This window comes from Cynoglossus semilaevis, chromosome 1 (assembly GCF_000523025.1).
Source record: "Cynoglossus semilaevis isolate Cse_v1.0 chromosome 1, Cse_v1.0, whole genome shotgun sequence".
NCBI classification, from domain to species: Eukaryota; Metazoa; Chordata; class Actinopteri; order Pleuronectiformes; family Cynoglossidae; genus Cynoglossus; species Cynoglossus semilaevis.
The window spans coordinates 23,093,246-23,116,526 of NC_024307.1; the positions used below are offsets into that span (position 1 = coordinate 23,093,246).

The following is a 23,281-nucleotide window of genomic DNA, read 5'->3' on the forward strand; positions in this document are numbered from 1 at the left end:
TATTTTGTGACAGTATATATGACCTTTTCTCTTGGACAACCTTAGGTGACATTATCAATTGATGGCTAACGCTTAATGTTTGGATAATCAAATTCTAATTCTGTGCAACGTTGTAGCTTTATGCTTTTACAACAGCTTGTGTCTTCCGTGTAGCTAACCCTGAGCTATAGTCTGACTAACATAATTTTGGGTTTCTGACCGTGGCAGGTCCAACAACAAATCTCATCTGAACATTCACCAACAAATCCCACCTTCTGCTACATGCTGATCCTTTTTATAGACAAAGCGAATATGACAATGTTACATAATATTTGGCTGTTATTCAGCTCTCTCCTAGTGACCAGATAAACATGTCCAATATGTAAGGGCGTCAGGCAACAGCTTCTTCCTGTCAGTGCTTGGTGATATTATTATTACATACTGTTATTCTGAACTGGCCCTTACATGACCTTACACAATATTCTTCACCACATTATCTGTCTAAGACAGTGGTTCTCAAACTTTTTCTACTCTGTACCACCTGAGTAAACCTTGATCTCTCTGAGTACCACCATGATGACCAACATTAGAATATAGCAGCAGAGGCCTTCCCTGTTAGCTTCCACCACAGGAGAGATGTTTAGAAAGATGTTTATGTTTAAATGTTGTATTAATTGTGCATGGTACGTTTCAGATTTATTCAGTTTAAAATGTAAATGTGAAAATATGAATATCCCTGCGTACCACTAGAAAGTGCTCGCATACCGTTGGTGGTACACGTACCGTTGGTGGTACACGTACCAAAGTTTGAGAACCACTGGTTTAAGATATTTTTTGCAGCATTTTAGTTGTTTTTGGTTCCATCAGCTTCTGCTATGCCATTGTAAGTTTACAAACACAGTTCAATGTCAGTCCTGTTTATTTATAAATAATTCAAAATTAACACAACTAACAACACAACTGTGTAAAAACCTCTTCCCCCAAGACCTTCACTCTGATGCTGCTCTCTGAGCTTCTGACTCACACCATCCATCCATAATTATTTTCAGTTTGAAAAGTTAAATTCACAAGGGGTTAAATGAAGCCAATCGTAGATAGAACTGTAGATAGGTCAAAGGTTGTCAAAATTCTGTCATTATAAAAGAAAACATAAGAAAGACAATTATGATTGTATGGGAATTTTTTTTCTACACATCAAAACAACCAAAAACAAAAATGAATGAAAAAATAATGCAAAATATAGAAAGAAGAAAAATACAAAATGCACAGTATGAAAACTGCAAGACATAGGCAATTCATTTGTAAGTGATGCTCAGTTTCAAAGCTGTAGTTTGAAAACTCTGATAATTTACTAACAACCATGCTTCTCAATCCTTCTGTGAATTACTCATATATGCTATCTCTTGTCTTGTGTTGTTTTGTTTCATGAATAAATGGGGTCTTTTATTTTTTATTTTCCTAAACACTGGGAATTAACATTTCAGAAGAAGGAATCTTTAAATATTTGACATCAATTCAGCGGTCACATCTTCATAAAGACCTCCAGTCACATGGTATAACTTTGAAACCTCTCACAGCTATGCACTCATTAGCTGCGTAAGAGGAACTTTCCCAGCCCCTCGTTGAAACAACTAAATGACTACTTCAATTTATTTTACACATTGAGATTTTACCAAATACAGAAAATCCTCAAACAGAATAAAGAACTTTAGGGAAAGGTGAATGTGCCTTGTTTTGTTAAATTTCTGTTTAAAAAGCGTGTGATTGTTATTAAGAAAGCAAGTAGTCAAAATGCAAACTGTTGTTGTTAATCATAAATCCATCATGAAACCTGTCCACCTTAAAACACATCTCTAAATCCATTTCCATAAGTAAAGTTCCTTTGTTGTCAGGTTATTAAGTGATCAAAGGCTGCCCCACTGAGACATGTCCATTCCTCAGGTGTGTTGTCTTACTGACAGTAGAACGTGAGGACATTCTGCTGGTTTCCTCGTATTAGCACCGCCGGGCAGTGTAGGCCGTAGGTCAGAGTGTCCAGCCAGGCCATGTACAGAGCACTGGGGCAGTCTCTCTGTGGCACAGGGATGCTTCTGTGTGGTGGAAATGAACACATTATATTTAGGAGTGGGAACAAACGCTGCTTTTTACACATTTCCCGTTCAAATACATGGGAGAAGCGCGAGATGGTCTTTCTAATTGGCCGTGAACGCACAAAGAAAATGTACAGACTGAGGCAGAAAGTACCGTGCCGTACTGATAGATGGCAGTGATGTGCGGTGAGTACTGAGCTCCACAGACACAGTGGGTAACAGGTGAACGTCGCTGCGTCCTCTTTCAAGCAGAGGCCAGCCCGTGTCGCCGAAAAGTGTGTAACTGTCGTTAATATACAGTCGGAAAACTCACTGAACTTTGTCTAACAACATGAATCATACAATTTCAAGACTGAAAGATTTTTCCATATTGGATTTCCAGTCATAATAACATAACCAAGTCCCTAGCTGAAGGATCTGCTTCAAAGTGGGAGAAAGACATGTCTGTGTGAATATTGAAATGAAAATGTTTTAATATAAAGTTTTTAAAAATTGAATATCTTCTATTACGTGTCCGCAACGAGGGGCGTTCAAGTACCGCCAGACATTTGAGAATCTGACGATTTAGGCACTGAATGCTGTGGTTCTTAATATTTTGACCAAAATATGTAACAGAGCTCGGTGTGTGGTCGCTTGTAGTTTTCTACAGTATTATACTAACAAAACACAATATGCTTTGCTGTAAATTGTCTAATAAAAACAACGAAATATTGATGACTATATATAAACGTTTCTCCAGTGCTGGGGGTGGGGGGAAGTGGGGGGGGTGGGCGTTGTGTTTTATTTTTAATATAGAATGGAAAATCCATTCAAGCAAATGTGTCTTTATTTGGTCTTTAAAATAATGAATCTAAAAAAAGACCGACTTCAATGTTTTTTTTATTTTCATCCCCCACTTGCACATCACTGTCCCAGTGATTATTGGCTTTACTCACACCAGCAGGAGAGCAGCGTGTTGTGAATTACTCCGCATGATTTCGTTCAGCCTCACTTTCCTTTCAGACTGAAGAGGAAAAAAACACCAAAAAATAGTCAGAGAATGTAGTCACAAAAAGTCATGCTGTGCTCATCGGTCTGGTGTTTTTAGTCAACTCACCTTCCACCTGAACATCTCAAACTCTTGGTCAGATATTTTCAACGGGTTTTGACGCCTGAGCTCCTCCACGGAGACCTCCTCCTGTTGTTCATCAAACAGCCTGAAGGGGGCGATGGTGTCTGTAAATCGATTAAGGCTTGAGAAATAGAAGAGTTAGTTGCCTGGCTGGCCTCTCACATGTTGGTCCAAAAAGTGGTTTTCAGACATGTGTATACATACTTTTTGGTGTGTGGTTGCTTCTCACTGTCTGTTATCACAATGACCTCGTTAAAGTCCAGGCGGAACCTCCTCAGCAGAGCCAACATTCTAATAAAAAAATGTTTAAAAAACATAGAATTACAGCAGCATTTATTAGCTGAAAAACTTCAACTAAAGTTTTATCGAGAACTTGTGCAGTAACATCAAACGGAAGAACAAAGAATCGCACTTGTTGCGTGCTTCCTCCACATTTTGCTCATCTCCCAAAATGAAGACCCTGACTTTACTGTTTCTCCAGCGTTTTCTTCTGGTAAACAGATACGGCACCAGTAGAGTTAGACCTGGAAGATACAAAGGGAGGCCGTGTCAACTTTGATCAAGCTAAGCTTTACGATAGGTCAGAAGCAAAATGGTTGCCTAACATTAGCTTCAAATAAAATGTAAGAATAAATGAAAGAGATGTATTATTTCACATTCACTGATGACATGGTCCTAAGAAAGGTAGAACTTTAATATTTAAGGTAGAAGAAAGTAAGCTACTCTGTGCTTAGCTTACCTATAACCAAAAAAAAACCCTCAAAAAAGACTGAAAAGTATGTCAAAATTGTGTACAAATGTCTATATATGAGGGATAATTAATTTCCAGAAACCATTTCATAGACAAGGTAACACTGTCAACAAGGCATGAAGAGAAGCTAAATTACAAATTGTTTAGCCAAATTATGCTAATGCAAGCTAGGGGCCAAAGACAACTGAAGGCTTGCTCATAAATATTGAAAAGAAAAAAAAAAGTGTTCAATTTATACCACAAGTGAATATACAGTATATTACACTGAAGATTGTCTTAGCCAATCAGTTTGAATGTCTCACCCCCGTCATCAGCCACCCAGTAGACATCGATGGTCTTCTTCCTCTGGTCGTTCTGAAAGACTGTCCTCGTCTGATCACTGTCTCCTCCACTGTAGGGAGGGTCAACTGCAGAACAGTCAACAATAGGTCAATTTTCTTCCTAAAGTATTAGAAATTCAAATGTATTGTTTCAACCAAGTCCAGGATAGTGTACCAGGGGTAATGCTCCTTTTACACCTGCTCTTGAAGTTTGTATTTACAGGAAGTTCTCACCTGGTTCTATGTCAGGAAGCTGCTGTTTATCATTATCGTCAGATTCAAAGACAGGGTTCTCTGGGGAGGGGGATAAACGCAAATATGCAAGAATGTATTAGGGAGGGAATCATACAGCCAACAAAAGGCCGAGAACATGGACATTTGTGTCTCTAACCTTCAAAGATAAACTGGTCGGACACGTCCAGTCCATACATCATCCTCAGGATGCATACGGAGAAGTTGGAATCAAATGTATCACTGTAGACAAGCGAATAAAGATTAGCATCACATTCTCACATCAAGTGCAACAGTCAAACATTGTTCTGGACTTACAAAATGGTATGGATGTAATCTTCGATGCCCTCTGGAGAACTCTGGCTCCAGTTGGTCTTAAAGCCCAGAACCAGAGTATTGGGCTTTAATTTGCCGAGACCAGTGGACTGAAAATTCAGTCAAATGTAAACAATGACATACATTAATACACCTTTATGGTGTTTATGGATCTTTAAAGCCTATTCTTAATATGTTACATTCAATTGTATCCAAACGCAGTGTGGTCTTAGTCTAGCTTAGTTTTATGAAGACGAGTTTGACTACTTTAGTTTAGGTTAAATCTAAACTAGTGGTGGTTAGGTCAGGTCAGATTAAAGCCAATCCTGGATAAACATATCCACAAAAATGTATTCTTACCAAGGAGTCAAACTAACTAACCAGGTCTACTCCAGTCCAATCCTGTCTAATCCAAATGTAATCTGAGCCAATTCAATCAGGTGAGTTTAAAATCTGTTTTACGCTAGACCTAAAGTAATGTCATTAAAGTTAAGGTTTATTCTAATATAATGAAATGTTATCTGATCTAGTCCCATTGTATTTAACCTAAACTAATCTAATCCAATGGGTTGTGTGACTGTCATATATAGACCGACAAATCATGGTTATGGTTATGGACATTTAATTATGTAACGATCATTTAAAAAAGAAAACACCAATTTGACGAAGGTCATAGGTCATAGATGAAAACAAAGTTTTACCAATTTTAGATTTTTGTACCTGCAACAGGTGTTGGGCTCCGACTCTGAGACTGTCAGTGGTGATAGGAGTATAAAACGAACGCACCCTTCTCTTGTTCAACCACTTCACCAGCCATTCTGTAGTGTCAGGTGTTCGTGTCTGACTGTCCTGCTCCTGAAGACCAGAACAAATACATTTTAGGGCAAAAGACAAAGTCGGCCGACACCTGTTTCCTAGAACCAAGGTTCATGTCTGAATTACTGACTCTGACAATGTCTCCGCAGATCATGAGACTCATGTTCTTGGTGAAGGAGGAGACAAAGTCCACCAGGGCTGGCCTTTGGTTCGGGGACCCGGTTAGGACGAGACACTGGGGTCTGTAATATGGTCCAGAAATTAAAACTTGATAATGTCAATATGTGTAGGGGTAAATATAAATATGTTCAAATTGTTTACCTGAAGTTCTTGACGTGATCCTCCACATCTGTCAGGGAGACAGAGTAGGACAGAGCCATGTTGTATATCCCTGCCTGGACTGAAGAGCCCCAGTTCACCTCTGAGGTCATGAGTGCACAAACACCAGAAATGAGAAAAAAAGAAACTGACCAAAGAAGAAGAAAAACAGTATCGTTTCAGACTCACTTGGCTTGTTGTAGTTGACATATCCAAAGAGGAAAAAAATAACGCAGGCGGTGATGAGAGCGGCCCACCAGGTGAACAAGAACATCAGGACCACAGAGCTCACAGCCCCAAACAAAGCTGTCCATTTGGTGTAGTAGTTAAATGACGGTCTCCAACCTTTAGAGGGCAACAGAGAGGCATTTGTTATACTGAAACTTGATATGTTTATCAGTGGACCATATATAGTCACTAGGCTTTTATTATTCTGCTTGGACATCATGCTTGCACCTCACTTGCACCAACTGTGGTAGAAGTATAAGCATTTTGTGTCCAGGTGGGGGCAACGGTGAGACTGTTTAGGCCTAGTAGTACAGGTATAATGGAGGTGATTTTATCCACACCCACTACAGTGGTGGTTCAAGAGTATTCCCCACATTCGCTGAAGGTCACTCACCTGGTGAGTTGGTGATGGAAGCATGAAAGCAGCTAAAGTTGATGAGGCAGTAGGAACACAGGAAGAAGTTGGAGATCAAAACTGCGATAGTGTTCAGATCAGCTGTCAGTAGAGAAGACCGAGAAATGTGTGACAACCCCAATCTCCAATGTTTAAAACTTGAGAACAAAATACAACTTCTAAGAGCTGGAGCTCACCGATAACTATAAAGGCTGATGCAACAACGTAGCACAGGAGGTACGCCCGGAGTGGCTCGTCTCTTTTCCCATAACCTTTTGCAAAGAATCCAATGTATGGATAAATGTTGTCTCTACATAAATGCTGACAGATTTAAAAGGGAGAGAATTTCAGAGTGAGTTTGTGTGTTAGACTCATTTAGAAGTTTTTATTGTTTAATAAATATTTTGCATGAGGTTTCTCACCTGAAAGATTTTAGGAGCGGAAACAAAAAAGCCAAGAGCAGACGTCAAACTGGCCACAAAAGTACCACCTGTTCCCAGATAGGCAAAACCAGAGGCTTGGCCCAGGACCTGTTTGTAAAAGTAATGGTGAATAGGAATAGTTTTTACCCAGTCATTTTAGTATTTCTGGAAACGTCTCTGATGGACAAACATTAGAAGCCAAACCTTTGGTGAAATCATACCGAAAAACTGTTGGCCAGACCGTATTTACAAGACTGCAGATCCGTGCACGCTGTGAAGTTCCAGCCCACGTTGCATCCAAGGCCCACACAGTAATCAGTGACATTTGCTGTTACAATGTCACTGATGTTTCCAGAAGCGTCTCGTATCACACTAGATCCTGGGAGAAAAAAAAAAAAAAAAACTCAAACCAAGACTTTTTTCAAAAGATCAGAACTTTTTTGTGGTTGGAGGTAATGCTGGATCTTTTCATGAAAACATATGTATAGAATCATTTCTTTTTTACTTCATACTAATTAATATGTTCTCCAGTAATTCTAATGCCTTTTTTGTAGGTTAGTCTTGCCAGCACATAAGCAGTTATGAAAAGATATATATCACATAGAGATCCAGTTAAAAATGACAGGCAGCTCACCGATGGTTGCTGAGATGGCTAAATAGCTAATTGTGGTCCACAAAATGGCCATGAGGCTGCCTTTGGGGATAGCAGTGCTGGGTTCCTGTAACAGGGAAGAAAACAATGTGAACACTACTGTATGTTTTAAACAGCTGTGGTCTCTGGTACATAAAGCCAAATCGTACTCTGAGGTTTTCATAGGTGTTGGCTCCACACAGGATGCCGATGGTGGAGGGGAAGAAAATGGCAAACATTTGGAAAAAGGTGCCTTCAGGGCCACGCCAGTCAGGTTTGAGGTTGGATACAAAAATGTCACCTGATAAAAAATCAACAGAGTATAACTCAGTACATGTAATTCAATTCTTTTTTTATCATTAAAGATTTTTAGTTATAGCAGTTGGAAGTGTAAAACAAACAAACAAACAAACAAACTCACTGCGGTATCCAAAGATGCCTTGGGCTTGTGTCTGTGGACTTGGAGTAATGACTGTACCCACAAAGTAATTGGCAAAAGACACTATGTAAACCAACATGAAACACCAAACATGTGTCTAAAGAGAGCAGGAACAAAAAAAAAAGGCAAAGTTAGTGATAGCTAAGACTCGTTTGTACTCAGTCAAAGTCAAAAAGACCACAGGGTGTTCACCTTGGAATCCCATCTTATTCCAGCAAATGAAATGAGAAGAAAGGCAGTCACGGTGATCACACCAATAATACGGATGTCGTTGATGTAACTGACCATGGTGACATCAAACGCCTACAAACACGATCACAAAGCTCAATGATAACACTCAGGGCATAGGACGTATCTGAATCACAGATGCCTGTGGAATTTAGGAAAACTTTTTTAGATTTTGGACTTACCTGCAGTAAATCACTGACCACCTCTGCAAAGCCCACTGTGCTGAGTGCACAAGCCAGAGTGTTGGCAAAGGAGAAGATCATCCCGACGGGGCCCCCGATTTCAGGGCCCAGAGAGCGGGAGATCATGACGTAGGACCCACCTGAGAATAAAGGCACAGAGGACCTCGAATTATCTTCAAAACTCTTACTACTATGGTTTTACTTCCTAAGAGACTCACAAACCAGACTCACCTGATGTGATTCTCCCATTGGTGGCCATTGCAGAGATGGAAAGAGCAGTTACCGTGGTTACCATCATAGACAACAGGATAATCAGCCAGGTCAGCACTGGACAGGGTCAAAGGAAGGGAGAAAATTAACATGTACAGTGTTCCCTCTTTATATCACCGTTCTCCCTTCACTCCCCCAGTATATTGCAGATTTCTTTTTTAATCCGATCTGCAAAATGTTCGCTATATTGCAAGATATAGCAAAAACTAAACTAAAAGACATTAAATAATTATACATACAAACAGTTTTGGCTTTAAAAATGTGGATTTTCGTTTTGAAATTGAGATAAGAACATTTGCGAACGATCGCTGGTGCCTTTGTTTACCTAGATGAGATCGTACACAGCATTGGCTATTGACTATTGGCTAATACAATGCGTACTCTGTGTCCTATTGGCTAATTGGGCATGCTCTTCTGTCCCTCACGCTGATTGGCTCATGCATCATAGCATCTCTCAGCATCTCCCCTTGTCTGTGGGCCACGCTCTCATTCACTTCACTCTGCGTCGTCATTAAACAACTCTACTGTGGATATAACACAAGTTGTATTCTTGTGTGTCGTTGATTTTCTGCTCAGCAGCTCAATAACCAAAGAAATAAGGGCATTTGAAGGTTGTTGTTGTTTTTCTCATCATTTTAGAACTTACAGATTCCAGCCTGAGACGTGATCCAGGACAGTCTTAGAAGCAGGATGACGCCCCACATGTTGAGCATACACCTCAACTGAGACAAACAGTTCAGGGATGATATCATTAACAGCTGGAATACACTCACAATACTTTTTTTTCACAAGATGTTTTGATTCTCTACGTGTTTTCACTCACCATGACTCCCGTCATCCAGCCTAACCGTGCTGGCGGTTTTCTGCCAGAATCCTGTAGTTCACTGTCTGGGAGATTGCTGACTGATCCTGACCTGCTGGTGTTTCCTGCCTCCATGTCCTTGGAGAGACCAAGTGTTGGATGCATAGACTGTGCAAAGAAAGGGACATTTCTCTCTATGCTGCTGGCAGTCTCGTGTTCCTAATAATGATCCAGAAACTGACTCTAAACCAGATCTCTCTACACTATTTACACTACTGCAGTCACTGGACCACCTCCTGCCGAGTTTTTTAGTTCTTTTCCCTTATGGTCAAAGCAGCATAGCTTCTCTGAATCTATACTGAGTCTATGGACAGACAAGCACTACTTTCATGTCTGGATAGAAAACACAACTAATGTACTTTTTATTCAATGCTTTAAATGATCTTCGTCTGTCTTTACATTTATGTTGAAAATCTTACATCAGTTGTCTTGCGGAGAACCTCCAGAGAAGGACGACTCCTCCTCTGCCAGCGTGGCAAAGTACTGGTGTAGTACTCTAGCTGCGGTACCAAGTCTAAGGTGCTGTAGATGGATGATCTGCGCAGCTCTGCCCTCGAACCCCTGCGCTCTGATTCACTGTTTAACATGAAAATGAATCAAAAGATGGTTAGGATAGTGGAGCTGCCTGGCAGCCAGGCCTGGAAACATACAGAGGGAGGAATCTATTCTAGTTTAAGGTGATTTCATTTTGACATGTGATGTTAAGAGCTATGAGGACAAACCTGTGCCCAACATCTAGGTCTGAAATCGGCGGAGGAATTTCAAAGTCACTGTCTCGTCGTCTGCCACCAGCAGATTCACCAGTGTCAAAAGAGAATCGAACCCGGCGAATGTGAGAGGGATTGGTGTTAAGTCTGGACCCGGACTGCCCCATTGTTGTGTCTTCCTGATTCATGCACCAAGGCATAAGGAAAATTAGGTTTTTTTAACAAAGCATAAATACACTTTTCACCTTAACAGTTCTATTACAAAAATGATCACAGCTTTGAACAGAAAAAGAAAAGAAGGGTCTAAATCCACTAACCCTCACATACAGAGCAAGTGGTTAAAATGCCATGTCACATAAAGTAAATAATTCAAGGAAAATAACTAACTAGGGTTATTTATTATATGGCACTATTTGAAAGTAAACTAGAAAGATCAATTCATTTAAAATTGAAAATTAAATTATCTTTACTATTTCAAATATATACAGATGTAAAATACAATATCAAAAAGATTATATGTACACACACACACATATATATATATATAATTTGCCATGTAGAAAAATTATTTGAGGGTTAGGGTGTTAAAGTTGGGGTTTGAAAAAGCCCAAATAAATAAAAACTGCATTTATAGAAACAGCAAATTATATTAAGGATTTAAAAAGATGATTTGATGGATGTCTGGACATACAGTATCTATTCATCTAAACTCCAAGACAAGCTCAAAGTTAAGACCTTGTGAAAAAAATTAGTGTTTGATAAATAAGCGATTAATCAAACAATCATTGAAAAAACAAGTAAATAAATAACATGAGAAACTTACACAGACGTTCACTGCAGCTGCTGATGGTGATGTTGTCACATTAAGACAGGAGTCTTTATAAAGAGGCAAGGCCACGCCTCCTCACATCTGCATCCCAAAAAACCAAACACACACACAACCCTTTACAGACATAATGCCCCCCCCCCACCCTCCCACGCTCTTTCCTTTAACTATTATAAATACAGTATAGTAATTTGGATTCAGTAATTCTGACCCAAATTTTAATCCTAACTTCAAACTACACACTAACTTCTAACACCTTCCTGCTCAGCGTGGACCTACAGAAATGTCCCCAAACCAACCATGTCATACAACTACACTATTTCTACTACTATTTAACTGTCCTACAAGCATAGCAGAAACACACACAGACCCATACAATAGGACCACTTAGTGGACCAAAATGTGACCATTTCACTCAAAGACACATTTGAAAACAAATGCCGAAAATTCATTCATTCGAAAAATCATTCCTCCAAGAAAACATTTTTGGAATTTTAGCCACTTGTTACACATGTTGAGACACTTTCTGTGCATATGTTGGTAACACAAATACTCGTCACACGTACATGACAAACTGCCTGTTCTTTGTAACAATGGTTAGCGTTTGTGGGTAAACAACAAGGATGTGTGGGTTACTGTGGTGGGCTGCCCAGCCACTCAGACCCTGTTTATGGTCATCTGCCTCCAAATTCATAACAAGAGTTTCCTCAACAGCAAAGAAGCTTTGCTAACCATTAAGGAGAGTGGCTTTAAATACATCTAGACATTTAGACGTAATTAGATACTTAGACCCCAAATCAAAAGGTTTTCTGTCTACAGTTATCCTATTATCCTATTTAGAAGAAAATACCATGACCGAGAGCCTAGTGTTGACCTTCCTGAGGCTGTTGACAGCCATTGTCCTCCGACTTCTGGGTTGTACAGTGTGACTCCAACAAACATTTGTTTGTTGAAGTCATTTCAACCTCTGTCTCAAAGTAAACATAGCAATTGAAAAATAAATCAAACTAATGTGGACGTCAACCTTTGAGTTTGTTTGAATCAAAACATGGGCCGAGTCTTCTTCTACTGCTGTGTTTTCTTCTCCACTGTAAATGTAAAGTGACTTGTGTTGTCAGTCAGTCGTGGGCCGTCTACCTGCTCATTCAGCTCAGTCTTTGACATTCATGTCACCTCCTCTGACTCTGAACACATCCAGTACAATGGCAGCGTTGACTGTCCACAGGCTGCTGGAGGGCCTGGTTACCCTCTCAGTTCCTGTACAGATGTGTGATGAAAATTCCTACCAGCAGAGGAATGGATGAGGGAACTATTTTAGGAAACAAGTCCTACGGGTAAGTAAACAGTCAAGGTTGCAGGTAGGTGTGCTGGGTGGGTTAAAGGATATCGGGGTAAGTCAGAAAGTTCTGACACACAATATCCTTTCAAAGTTGTCTGATCTTGATATCTCTTTGTATCCCATGTATTTAAAGAAACTGAAAAGACAGAAGTCTTATGGAGTTGATACCACACATCTGAACAAACTATACCAAAGAAACCTTCAAGCAGTTGGGTAGAAACCTAAAAAGTGAGCCTTAAAGTCTAATGTGGCCACCTTGATAAGAGACTTTGAAGACTAGATCTAGACCTTAAGCTGATGTAGATGAAGCTCAAACACTGAAGAAGTCCCTTATAGAGGCAGACAATGGGGAAAAGCTTGGTGGAAAGCTAGCCCAGAGTTCTGAAGAGGAAAATGTGGGTTTTTGGAAAGAGAATCCCTGGAGAACCCTTCAGAACAATGAAGTTACATTAGAATCACTCTTGGAGGTGCTGTCTTGTAGAAAAACTATAAAGTTAGAGAAGGGCCACATACAGAAAAACCTTTAATGACTAGGGAGGCCACTAGAGGACGCCATCAAAAAAAAATATATAAAAAATAACCTTTCCAAAGAAGAAGCCAACTGAGTAGAAACTCAAAGGGGCTGAGGAACCTTCATAAAGAAGAAACCTCTGGTAAAAGCCTTAATGAGAAGAGGCCTACTGAACTAAGAACAAACACAAACATCTCCTCAAGAACACTCAACAAAATGGAGGAGTCTTGAAAGAAAAGAAGTCTCCCGAGGTGAGATCTGGGACATTTTTTCACTGAAAAGACCTTGCTGGAACTTGACTTCATAAATCAACTTTTTTTCCCCCTCCTGGGCCAGATGATGCGGCATGGTTTCTGAAGATGAATACTCCTGACTGAGGATTTCTCAAGTTGCACAATCCAATAAATAAATAAATACAAAAAAATTTAAAATTTAAATATAAATACCAAACCCGTGGAAGTTATTCTGAAGATATAAAATGTAGTGGAATTTATGTGGTTATTTATTTATTTAAAATAAGCAAGCACACACACAGTGACACACACCTGCATACACACTTTCTGCTATAACAGTTCAACAAGTGCATTAAATGAGTTTTCTGTACACACAGATCAGGTGCCTCTTTATCTTCACTCCACTGAAGAAATACTGACTTTTGCTGCTTTAGAACATCCGTTTGGTTTTCTTCAAAATAAAAAACACAGATATGGAGAAAACTCCAAATTATTAAGCGTGCACAAAATACATCTCAGTAAAATGTAAAATTCTATGAAGTGTTTTATGGATTTGACATTTAAATCCACAGTGTTGTTTTTGGGCAGCAGTTATGAGCAGCTCCAAGCTCTGAGCTCACCGCGTTGGCATCAAATGTGGTCGGAGCGACACCACAAACACACACATTCCGTCGGCAACATGTCAGGTTCCATTTACCTGCATCCACGTTGAGCAACATCAGAATATTTGTTCGAGTCCTTGCTTTGCGGTAGTGCACTCCAGCTGAAATCAAATGTCGTTCATAGACCAGAGGGGGTTTTGAGCAGATCTTCTACTGAAGTTCAGGGTTTATTTGCCATTCTTGGATGGTTTAGCAGTAGAACTAGAGTTTGTTCCAGATTCCTTGTCCTTTAGCATGACAGAGTCAGCTTCTCTATCTTTGTCCCGACTGTTCTGGCTGTTCTGTCTGCTCTTCCTGGTGATTGGGTCGATTCCTGTGCCTTCAAACAAGCGAGCCATGAATGCCAGTCCTTCACGACGGATGTAGGACTTTCCTGCAAAGAAGTACAGCACCGGGTTGACGCTGCTGCTGATGAAAGCTATGGAGGAGGTGACCGCACGGCTGCTGTGCCATATTCTACTCAACCTGGTGGGTGAGAGATAGAAGACAACGTTGTTTGTTAGTGTCCATTAGACACGGTGTCCATCTAAAGCTATTATTAACACAACACTCTATAGTCAACTTCAAATACTTTTTGGCAACCATCACAAACCCCATGTCTGTAGTTATTTTATTTCATGTAATTTTTATGGAACATTTCAAATGATCCAATCATCAGAACTAATTAGTCATTTAAATAGTTGATTTAAGAGAATTTTGGCTACCCCTACTGTCTTATAATAGTTCTGCAGTAGGGACTGCATTTCTGAGCAACTTCGATATTGTTGTCCATGACATTATCTGCAATTTTTATTATAATTACGGTATTATAAATTGTCTTAGCTGCCGCTCAGACAGACACATGTCCTGCATATTTTTGGTCTTTAATTCTAAATTTAAAAATCATTTACAAGTCTTTTATAGGTTTTATTCAAGTATCCTGAATGTAAGCCTCATTTCCCGCCATGTCCATACAATTAGGAACAATCCATGTCGCCCTCTGGCGGTTCAGTTCCTTTGCTTACTCCAGCACAGTATAACAGACGAATATATAAATAAACCCAATATGGGTCACAGTTTGTAACCTGCTGTGGAGACAAGTGATGGAGATGCTCTCTGGTTGGGTTAAATTTTTGGGACAATACGGAACCAGAGATAAGAAATAGAAGATTAGGAATCTCTTATTGTACATTAATAAACACACAAAGCCTTTAAAACATTTTAACCTATTTAATAAAAAAAAAAACCAAAACAAACAAAGAAAACTTAATTTTAATAGTAGCTCATTACAACCGCTTTGTCATAAAAACGCTGAATTGGTGCGGTGATCACTTACCTTTCTTTTAAAGGACCTTCTGGAGAAAAAGCCCACGTTACCTGGGAGAAAATCAAGATTCTTTATCAATAACTGTGAATGTAGTAATGACCAGCATCACTACAAATGAAGAACCTTGGTTGTATAAATAAATCTCTTGTTACATAAAGTCCACAATACCCAGAAAACATCAGGTGACATACCTGCACTATGTTGACCATGTGGTAGGGCAACCAGAGGAGGCAGAAGGTTAGCACAATGGCCAAGATGAGCTTCTCGCTGCGAATTCGCCGACGGAACTTAGTCTGTCGGATCCTCCGTAAGATGCAGAAGTAACTGACCAAAATTACACTGTAGGGGATGAAACAGCCCAGCACCAGTTCCATCGAGTACTGTAGGACCGTCTGGAAAAGGAAGTGAGACAATTTTTGTTCATATCGTTAATGGAATTTTTCCTCCTGGTTTGACCTTCTTAGAAGACCTGGGGAATTCGAAGAATCCGCTGGTCCAGAGGTTCTTAGAGACAACACGTTTCATCTAGGACTTTTCAGCATAAAAAAATCATACAGAGCAGGCGAAAACGTTCTCAGACATTAGAAGTTGTTTTGTGAAATATTTATATCTTAATTGTGACCGCTCAGTCAGTGACGTCAGACACTGGTTTATCATTGAATATCGTATTTGTATGATAAAATTACCCTCTTTAAAATGTACAGTTTACTCCTAAAATCCCATCATGTGTGGAAATTCCACCTCTTCATTCATGGCTATGTTAATTCATTGGCTTAACCCAGTTCTTAACCTAGGGCTTGAGGGGCTTCCAATGGAACATGGCACACTGGACATAAGTGTACCACTGCTGTAACGCTTAAATGATAACAAGCCTCCAGTCACTAGGTGGCAGCAACTCATACAGTGGTTTGTACAGATTAAAATACATATACATGTTATCAGGTTCTCAATAGTATTTCAATTCGTGGGGGTGTGGGTCGGGGGGGGGGGCATGACAGAAAATAATTGAGAAACACTGGGAACTTGTCAGAACTTCTAAGGCCAACTTCTGGGAGAATAAAAAATCTGAAAATATAATATGGATGACGAGGGTAATGGAGGAATGTTTTTGGTCCAACAGCACAGTGGGTGAAGGTTAGGATACGGTGGAACAGCTGTTGTACGTAGCACAAAGTAGACAGAAGGAAACAGGTTTGTGGATCTCGGCAGACCGTGATTGATCAAAGTAGACTTATTAACATGCACAGATCGTCATTCACTCACATGAGAGGGTTTTTCATGGAACGAGTCGCACACTATAGTATTCTTTTGATGCCTCGTATCTCTGAAGATAATGGCAGGAACTGAAGAGATGATCACCAGTGCCCAGAGCACTGCCAGCAGCCGCATTGCAGTCCTCTTGCCAGTGATGGTGCTGATGCGCCCGGGCCATAGGATGGCCACCAACCTGTAGAGGCTCATCAGCATGATGATGTGGATGGAGGCGTACATGTTGGCCAGGCACAGGTAGAAGAGGATCTTGCACATCACCTTCTTGAAGATCCACTTCTTAAGAACGAGGTAGATGATGAAGAACGGTGTGAGGGCCATGATGGAGCCATCGGCGATGGCCAGGTTTAGGATGAGCAGCGTGGTAATGGACTGCTTACGAGCGCGTGCCAGGATGCTCCAGATGACAAAGAGGTTCCCTGGAACACCCAGGAGGAAGACGAGGCTGAGGATGAGGGCGCCTATAGTGGTGGAGATCCTGTCGTCCACAATGGTCTCATTTGTGATGTTTCCAGGTACAGAGTTGTTGATGGAAGGATATGAGTTACGAAGGGCCATTTTTGTTACCTTTAAAAAACACACATTGACATTTAGTCAAACACTGCAAAAGTGAAGTAGAAACTCTATTGTTACTGCTCATAGGTTTCTCTTTCTTTGGTAAATATGCCAAAAACACTTTCTAGAAGCAGAATTCTTCTTCCTTCAGCAGCCACCTTCCAGGACCACCACAATTGATCATCTGCCTCCATTTCACCCTATTCCTGCCTCATCTACTTTTCACCAACATCTTCTGTGGTCTCTCACCTCAGCTCTCTAACTTCACACTGCATCTCCAGACCTACGTTTACCAGAGAGGTGTAGTATCTGAAGCTCCTATATGAACACTATTAACTTCATGGTCTGATATGTTTCTGATGATTGCTCTGCATAATATTGAAAACTTTACAGAAAATGTAAAGGTATTTTTGTTCAAATTAACTTTTAAGATTTTGCAATTGAGCATTTCCAGGTCCTTTGAGTCAGGTCCTTCTTGTCCATTATATTTTTCTAAGCACTTACTCTGGTCTTTCAACTCCTCAGGATGTAAAAATCCATCACATGGACAGAAATATCTGTTTGAATCCCTAAATTCTCTGGTGTCCTCCCATGGTGGAAAAACATGAAACATTAGATAATTTGTTCTCTCTAAATTGACGATGGGTGTTAATTTGAGCGTGAATCCTATGTGGCTGGATAATGGAAGTGAACTTTGTAAGGAAGCGATTGCAGAACAAACAAAAGAAAAGGTGGGGTTTGGTTGGTTTGGTACATTAGCTATGTCCCAACTTTTTTGGAGCGTGTTCCAGGAATAGACTTTCTTTGTCCAGTTGACCACTAAACTCAACTTAATCCCAAAGTCTAAATTTAGATTAGGGGATTGGGTTGCAAGGCTGAACCACAGACACCAAGTCACACAGTGGATGATTGCTCCTGTTTGTGTGGACTCCTGCTTGGCAACATACGTCATTAACAGGCCTATCATGCAACCAGAGAATGGTTTTAAAAATACTGACATGTCTCCTCTTGTTAGACATATCTCAGCTATTGTCAGGGGCGCACGCCCTGACGTCTGCCGACACTCACAACTGTGCTGTATCAGTTTACACATGTAACATTTCTCATTATTCACACCCACGTCTTGCCAAGACAACCTGCTGTGTTCTGACGCATGAGTGGGGAGGGAAACTCAGCGTTGAAATCAGCACATTTATGTGAAAAGGCTGGCCTCTATTCGAGACATTTGATGAAACATGTCTGAGTAATATTTCTACCATCTGTACTGCTCGTCAGTGGATTTAATATTCTTCACTGAGGGATTGATTTTTTTTTCTCCTGTGAAATTCCAGTTTCCAAAATGCAATGTATGTAAAGTGATAGTAGACTCATTACCTAAACACCTAAGAAATACTGCTTGAAACGGCCAAACATAGTGTGATACATAAGAGAAGGAGGTAAGTGGCGGCAGTTCGACAGAGTATAGTTAGCATTAAGCTAAAACATTTACTAAGTCACTAATTTGGCTGAAATGCATAAAAAAGTAAATGCTAGCCAAAAATGGCATTTATACTTCTGTTAATTCTGTAAACAGCTAAGCTTGCTAAAGGTAGCCAAAATATTAGCCAATTGTAGCCAGAGTACTGTAGCTTTATAAAATACATAGTACAATATTTAGCTTAAATTGCTAAGTAGAAAAAAACATCTCCAAAACTTGACTCAACTAAGTTAGGAAAATAGCTGAAAGGCAGGGAAAAAAACAATCATTAGCCAAAATGTTGGTGACATAGTTTAAGAAGAACTACCCCGGAGTAGCCTTTTTTTTTTTTTTACTAAACTTAGCTTTTTAGCAATTTATTTAGAGGAATCATAAGTTAATTTTAATACTAAGAGTTTTCTTTAGTTTTGTTTACACTTATATTCGAGTTATTTTTGGGTCAACTGGCTAACTTATATCTTCCTTTAGACACAGTTTAGGTCAATTCTAAATGAACAGCAACCTTTTTATTAGTTACTATATGTGAGCACAATCACGTGTGGTTTCCTGTAAAAGCCTCAGCAAACATTGATTAAATCTGTGAGGTGAAGAATTCTAAAATTCTTGTTGTGAAAACATAAGGCGGAAGTCTAGTTGGATGATTCCAAACTATTTCAGTGTTAGAAAACACACACACACACATACACACAAACACACACACACAGAGTTCTACGATGTGGTTTCCCTCTCCTTTTCATCCCATAGTTTTCTCCACACTTTCATCAGAACACTGTGGCCCAGCAAGTTAACCACATGGCCAGTGTTTACAGGCCAATGGCATCAAAGCTGTGTTGTCCAATCTGTTGTTCCACTGTGACACATTACACCAGCCAACAGGATGACGGGGTTTTTTTTTCAGTTGTTCTTCCTTTTGTAGTTCTCTAGGTGATTTCTTTTCCCTCAAACATCAATAAAATTTCTATCTGAATGCATTTTTGTTTTCAGGTCAGTTCCACACAACATAAAAGCTAAAGCCTAGCCTCAACTGAAACAAATGAACACATTGTACAACATGACTCATTGCAAAAGGTGTGTTGCTGTGTGACTCAGGCACAAACTGTCTACAACGCTTCTGTTCTTCCTCCGTGCAAAGCCCTGCGCTGGATAAGAATTACAAAAATAAATAAGTTTATATTTAATAACCTTCTGATGTAAAAGTAGAACTTGTCAAATGAGACTGAAAACACTTAAGGATGTTAAAAGAACATTCAGGAATCCATGGAACTGCAGCAGCATGACGATGACTGACTGACTGAAGTGATTCGTCTGAACTACACTGTACCTGACAGACAGTGAAGTGAAGCCGACTCACCTCCAAGCAGCAGACAGTGAATCTCAGCTGACCAGTGAAGACGACCAGAGAAGAAGAATCTGATAATGTTTCCCCTATATCCTGTCTGATCAGTGATTTGTTACTTTTCTCTTTTACCCCTCTACATTTTTTTCCACCCACTCTCTCTCCCCCCTCTCTGCCACTGATTTGTCTTGCTCAAACATGCAGAGCAGCAGTAAAATGAAGGTGTGTCACCATCGGCAGCCTGTCAATCATCCTTCTCTCCTTATTGAGCAAGGAATGTATTCATTGTGAAGTCAAATTAAAGGGACAGTTCAGAGCTGGGGAAGGTGCCTGCATTTCCTGGCTTCAGTCAAACAACTGTCCATGAAAAAAGTACAATTTAAACATTTATAATTAAAGTCATAATTCCTGTTCATTCATTCTCTGGTGCCCTCTAGAGGAGACAGCTTACACTGAAAAGTAGTCACATTTTTGCACAGAGTCAACAAGTAGACTTGGAATTAGGAATAAAAGATGGAAGAGTGATTCCATATTTACAAGAGATATGGGCCTCATTGTGAAATTAGGATGAAAAAGCACACGTGGTTTGTCCACTAGATGGCACTTTTCAATACACAAGGCCCTTGTCTAAAGTGAACGTATCAAAATTGAGTGAAATTCACAATTGTACATTTAAAATCTCTTATAATTATCCATTAGACTCAATAAGTGGTACTAATAAATAAGTTCCGGGTGAACGTGGTCTGGACTTTGTGCAGCAGAACCATTTGGTCAGCCACATTGTAACACAGTGTACCTGCTTTGTAATCCAGGGTAGAAACACAGTGTACCTGCTTTGTAATCCAGGTACACGCCGATCTTCTTGCAGTGAAGCCCCGGTACCTCTCTCTCGACGTTATTGTAAAATACCCAACCACTGGCGCTGCAGTCCAAACTCCAGGATGTTGTTGTTTTTTCCAGACTGCGAGTTGTGTGACGTTCGTGGGACAGTGGTGTTCATGGAAGTAAAGGAGGTGCATGAGAAGATCTTACATTGTAGAAACTCTTTTCTGGTCTTTGAAGCTGGTTCTAGTGGGAAGTTCACATAAGACAATGTAGAAACGAGAGAAAACATTTGTCTTTCTCCAGAAAACACTACATGAGGACGTTAGCCCCGCAACTAAAAGCAACCAATCACTTTTCCACTAGTTACTTCCTTTATCACCAACTCAACCCTCTCGTTGAGCTCAGTCACGCAAAATGTCACGTTTTGAAAGGAACGAACAACAATGGTGCTGAATAAAATGTCTGATGAGTCACATTCATTGGGGAGAGACTGAAAAGTCTGGAAGAAAATAATGCCAAGTTCAAAATGAAGGCAATTTCATATTCATGGTCACATCTTACAATAAAAGCAAGTAAATGCAAAGCTAATGCTATCAGGGCCAATGTTCAGGCCAAACACCAACCGATGCCAGAGAGAGTATGTGAAGCGGATACAGGCCAATACCAAAAGGCTAACCAAATAACAACAGGCTAACAACTAATGCTAAAGAGCTCAGCAAGAAATGCAGGCGGATTAGCAGCTGACAAGCTAATAAAAAAAAAAAAGAGTCAAGTCAACGGGTAACCAACCATGTTTAAACAGGTAAAAGCTGGGACTAACCGACCAATACTGTTTTGAACCATTTTATTCCTGGTACTACATTTTGGGCCCTTTGTCTGGGGTCGGGTACAGCAGCTGTAGGTTTTTAAGCACAACCTAAAGGTTGGCTTTAGATTAGCTAACACTAACCTACACGTTGTTCAAGAAAGGGTACAGTAATTGCTGTGCATTCGATTGCGTCTGTGCGTGGCTACTCCAATGGTCCATGTCTGCAGTTTACCTTTTGGCCATTAGATGGTTCAGGCGATCTTCAACCTTTCCATACAGAGAAGATAAACATGAAGAATGTGTACTTTAAGTTCTGACCTGCATTGAATGGATGTAGTCATCAGCCTGGGACAGCTCTTTCAGCTGGGGTTCTCTTGTCTCCAGGTCACAGATCTCCTCCTCCAGCTGCAACCCTCTTCCTGGCCTGAGTTTCTCCTGAGTCAAAATGAGTTGCTTCAAATTAACTTTGACCACCGTAAAAGCAACAACAGGGACAAGAAACTAAGACTAAGGTGACTGAAAAATGACTGACAAGGAGAAGGCAGCTCTGTTCAGGAAGTTAGATTAGATATAGAGATACTGCTCTCAATATACAAACACCCCGTGCTGTTGGTAACGTCCTGGGTTTTGAGGTTGTTTTATGCAGAGTCAGTAAGAAAGAAACCACCAATCAGAGCATGGAACAGAAGCTATCAAAGAAGTGATTTTCCTACAAACTAAACTAAAGTTTTGGTAGCTTTTTGTGTTTTGGTCTACTGCTGACTCCATGTCATGGTTTTGTGAGTTCTGCCCTTGATAAAATATTTTGTGATATTGACATAAATCGTTCAAATGTGGCAGCTGCACCTTGCAGCTCCTGCAACAGCAGATTTACCAAAGTTCACTTCATTGTAGTACCAAAAACAAACCCTGTCAGGATTAGACCGGCGTAAACTCATGGCAGGAGAAGCAAACCAAACATTTTGGAAATAAGAGGAAGAATGTGTGTAAATGTATCTCAACCAGCATGTTGTTCTTCCTCAGCACTGGCCTGGGTTCAAAGCTCTCCTGGCACTGAGGACAGCTGTACTTCCATTTCACCCGCTCTGCTCTGTCACAGAATTCCTCATTACTTTGTCTACAGTATCGACAGCTTATTGTCACTAGTTCCACCAGGAGATCCAGACGTCCAGAACAAGAAAGTTTTAAATGATTCTGGTCACCTCCATGCTGCTGCTGAAGTTTCTCAGACATGTTGCTCAGGTAGAGACAGGAAGTGATGATTTTAAATAGGAAGAGGCGTGGCTAGAACTAATGGACTTGGGTCAACTTCTCCTGAGGGTGTTTCCAAGTCTGTGCTTGTTTAAATGTTAAGGTGTAGCTTTGAATACACCTTCTGGCTTTTGAGTTTTAATTTATGTTCTTAATCCTGAACTGTGATTCTGAACTCAACCGAGCTCCATTTCTCTGTCTAAATCGAGTCCTGACTCCTAGTCCTCCTCCTACCTTAGTGGCCCTGACACACTGTGGCTCTGTCTCACGCACTGTCCCTCGCTGGGTTATTTTACCCATTTTTATAACAATAATATAATTATTTTTCTTAATTATTAATATTTTCATTTGTTTATAGCTCTGTTTTTTATGTTTAGATGGGGGACTGTTTAACCCAGTGGTTCTCAAATATTTTCTCATGCCCCTCCATGGGGACAAAAACCTAGTGACTGGAGGCTTGTTATCATTGTAGTAGTACACTAATGTCCTATGCCCCCCCGCCCCACCCCTCCCCGCACTTCACCACCACACACACACCCCAGGAGGGCCCGTCCCAGTATTTGAGAAGTACTGGTCTAACCCAACAGAG

The 23,281-nt window shown here is 40.3% G+C and overlaps 2 protein-coding genes across 6 annotated transcripts; both read right to left on the bottom strand.

Moving 5' to 3' along the window:
• Window positions 1–711: 711 nt before the first annotated feature.
• Window positions 712–10,461, bottom strand: LOC103385885 (solute carrier family 12 member 3-like). The gene is given in 27 exon segments (XM_025061585.1): window positions 712–2,069; window positions 3,005–3,072; window positions 3,166–3,301; window positions 3,385–3,471; window positions 3,593–3,704; window positions 4,234–4,368; window positions 4,486–4,545; window positions 4,643–4,725; window positions 4,801–4,907; window positions 5,518–5,652; window positions 5,744–5,855; window positions 5,935–6,034; window positions 6,121–6,276; window positions 6,554–6,655; window positions 6,751–6,874; window positions 6,976–7,083; window positions 7,197–7,354; window positions 7,610–7,694; window positions 7,777–7,907; window positions 8,028–8,142; window positions 8,238–8,348; window positions 8,456–8,595; window positions 8,687–8,782; window positions 9,372–9,447; window positions 9,549–9,665; window positions 10,007–10,163; window positions 10,310–10,461. Coding segments are annotated over 27 exon segments (3,102 nt in total). The 3' UTR covers window positions 712–1,930.
• A 2,990-nt stretch (window positions 10,462–13,451) lies between these two features.
• On the bottom strand, window positions 13,452–23,171 carry LOC103385870 (leukotriene B4 receptor 1-like). Of its 5 annotated transcripts, none has more exons than XM_025057027.1 (6): window positions 21,760–23,171; window positions 20,639–20,769; window positions 16,435–17,007; window positions 15,363–15,563; window positions 15,181–15,221; window positions 13,452–14,330 (listed from the first exon to the last, which is right to left on the bottom strand). In XM_025057027.1, exons 3-6 carry the CDS (start codon window positions 16,996–16,998, stop codon window positions 14,033–14,035), a joined length of 1,104 nt encoding a protein of 367 aa, XP_024912795.1. In that variant the 5' UTR covers window positions 16,999–17,007; window positions 20,639–20,769; window positions 21,760–23,171; the 3' UTR covers window positions 13,452–14,032. The 5 variants fall into 5 exon arrangements, with proteins under 5 accessions (XP_024912795.1, XP_008318101.1, XP_024912791.1 ...); XM_008319879.3 differs by having other exon boundaries at window positions 20,639–20,876; XM_025057023.1 differs by lacking the exon at window positions 20,639–20,769.
• Between the last annotated feature and the right edge of the window lie 110 nt (window positions 23,172–23,281).

Excerpts from the sequence above, each read along its gene's own strand:
- LOC103385870 (XM_008319879.3), bottom strand. The coding sequence starts at position 20,827 with ATGCACCTCCTTTACTTCCATGAACACCACTGTCCCACGAACGTCACA. Across the intron at positions 15,564-16,434 it reads TCCATGAAAAACCCTCTCAT|ACGGTCCTACAGTACTCGAT; the intron begins GTGAGTGAATGA and ends TTCCTTTTCCAG. Across the intron at positions 15,222-15,362 it reads ACATGGTCAACATAGTGCAG|GTAACGTGGGCTTTTTCTCC; the intron begins GTATGTCACCTG and ends ATTTTCTCCCAG.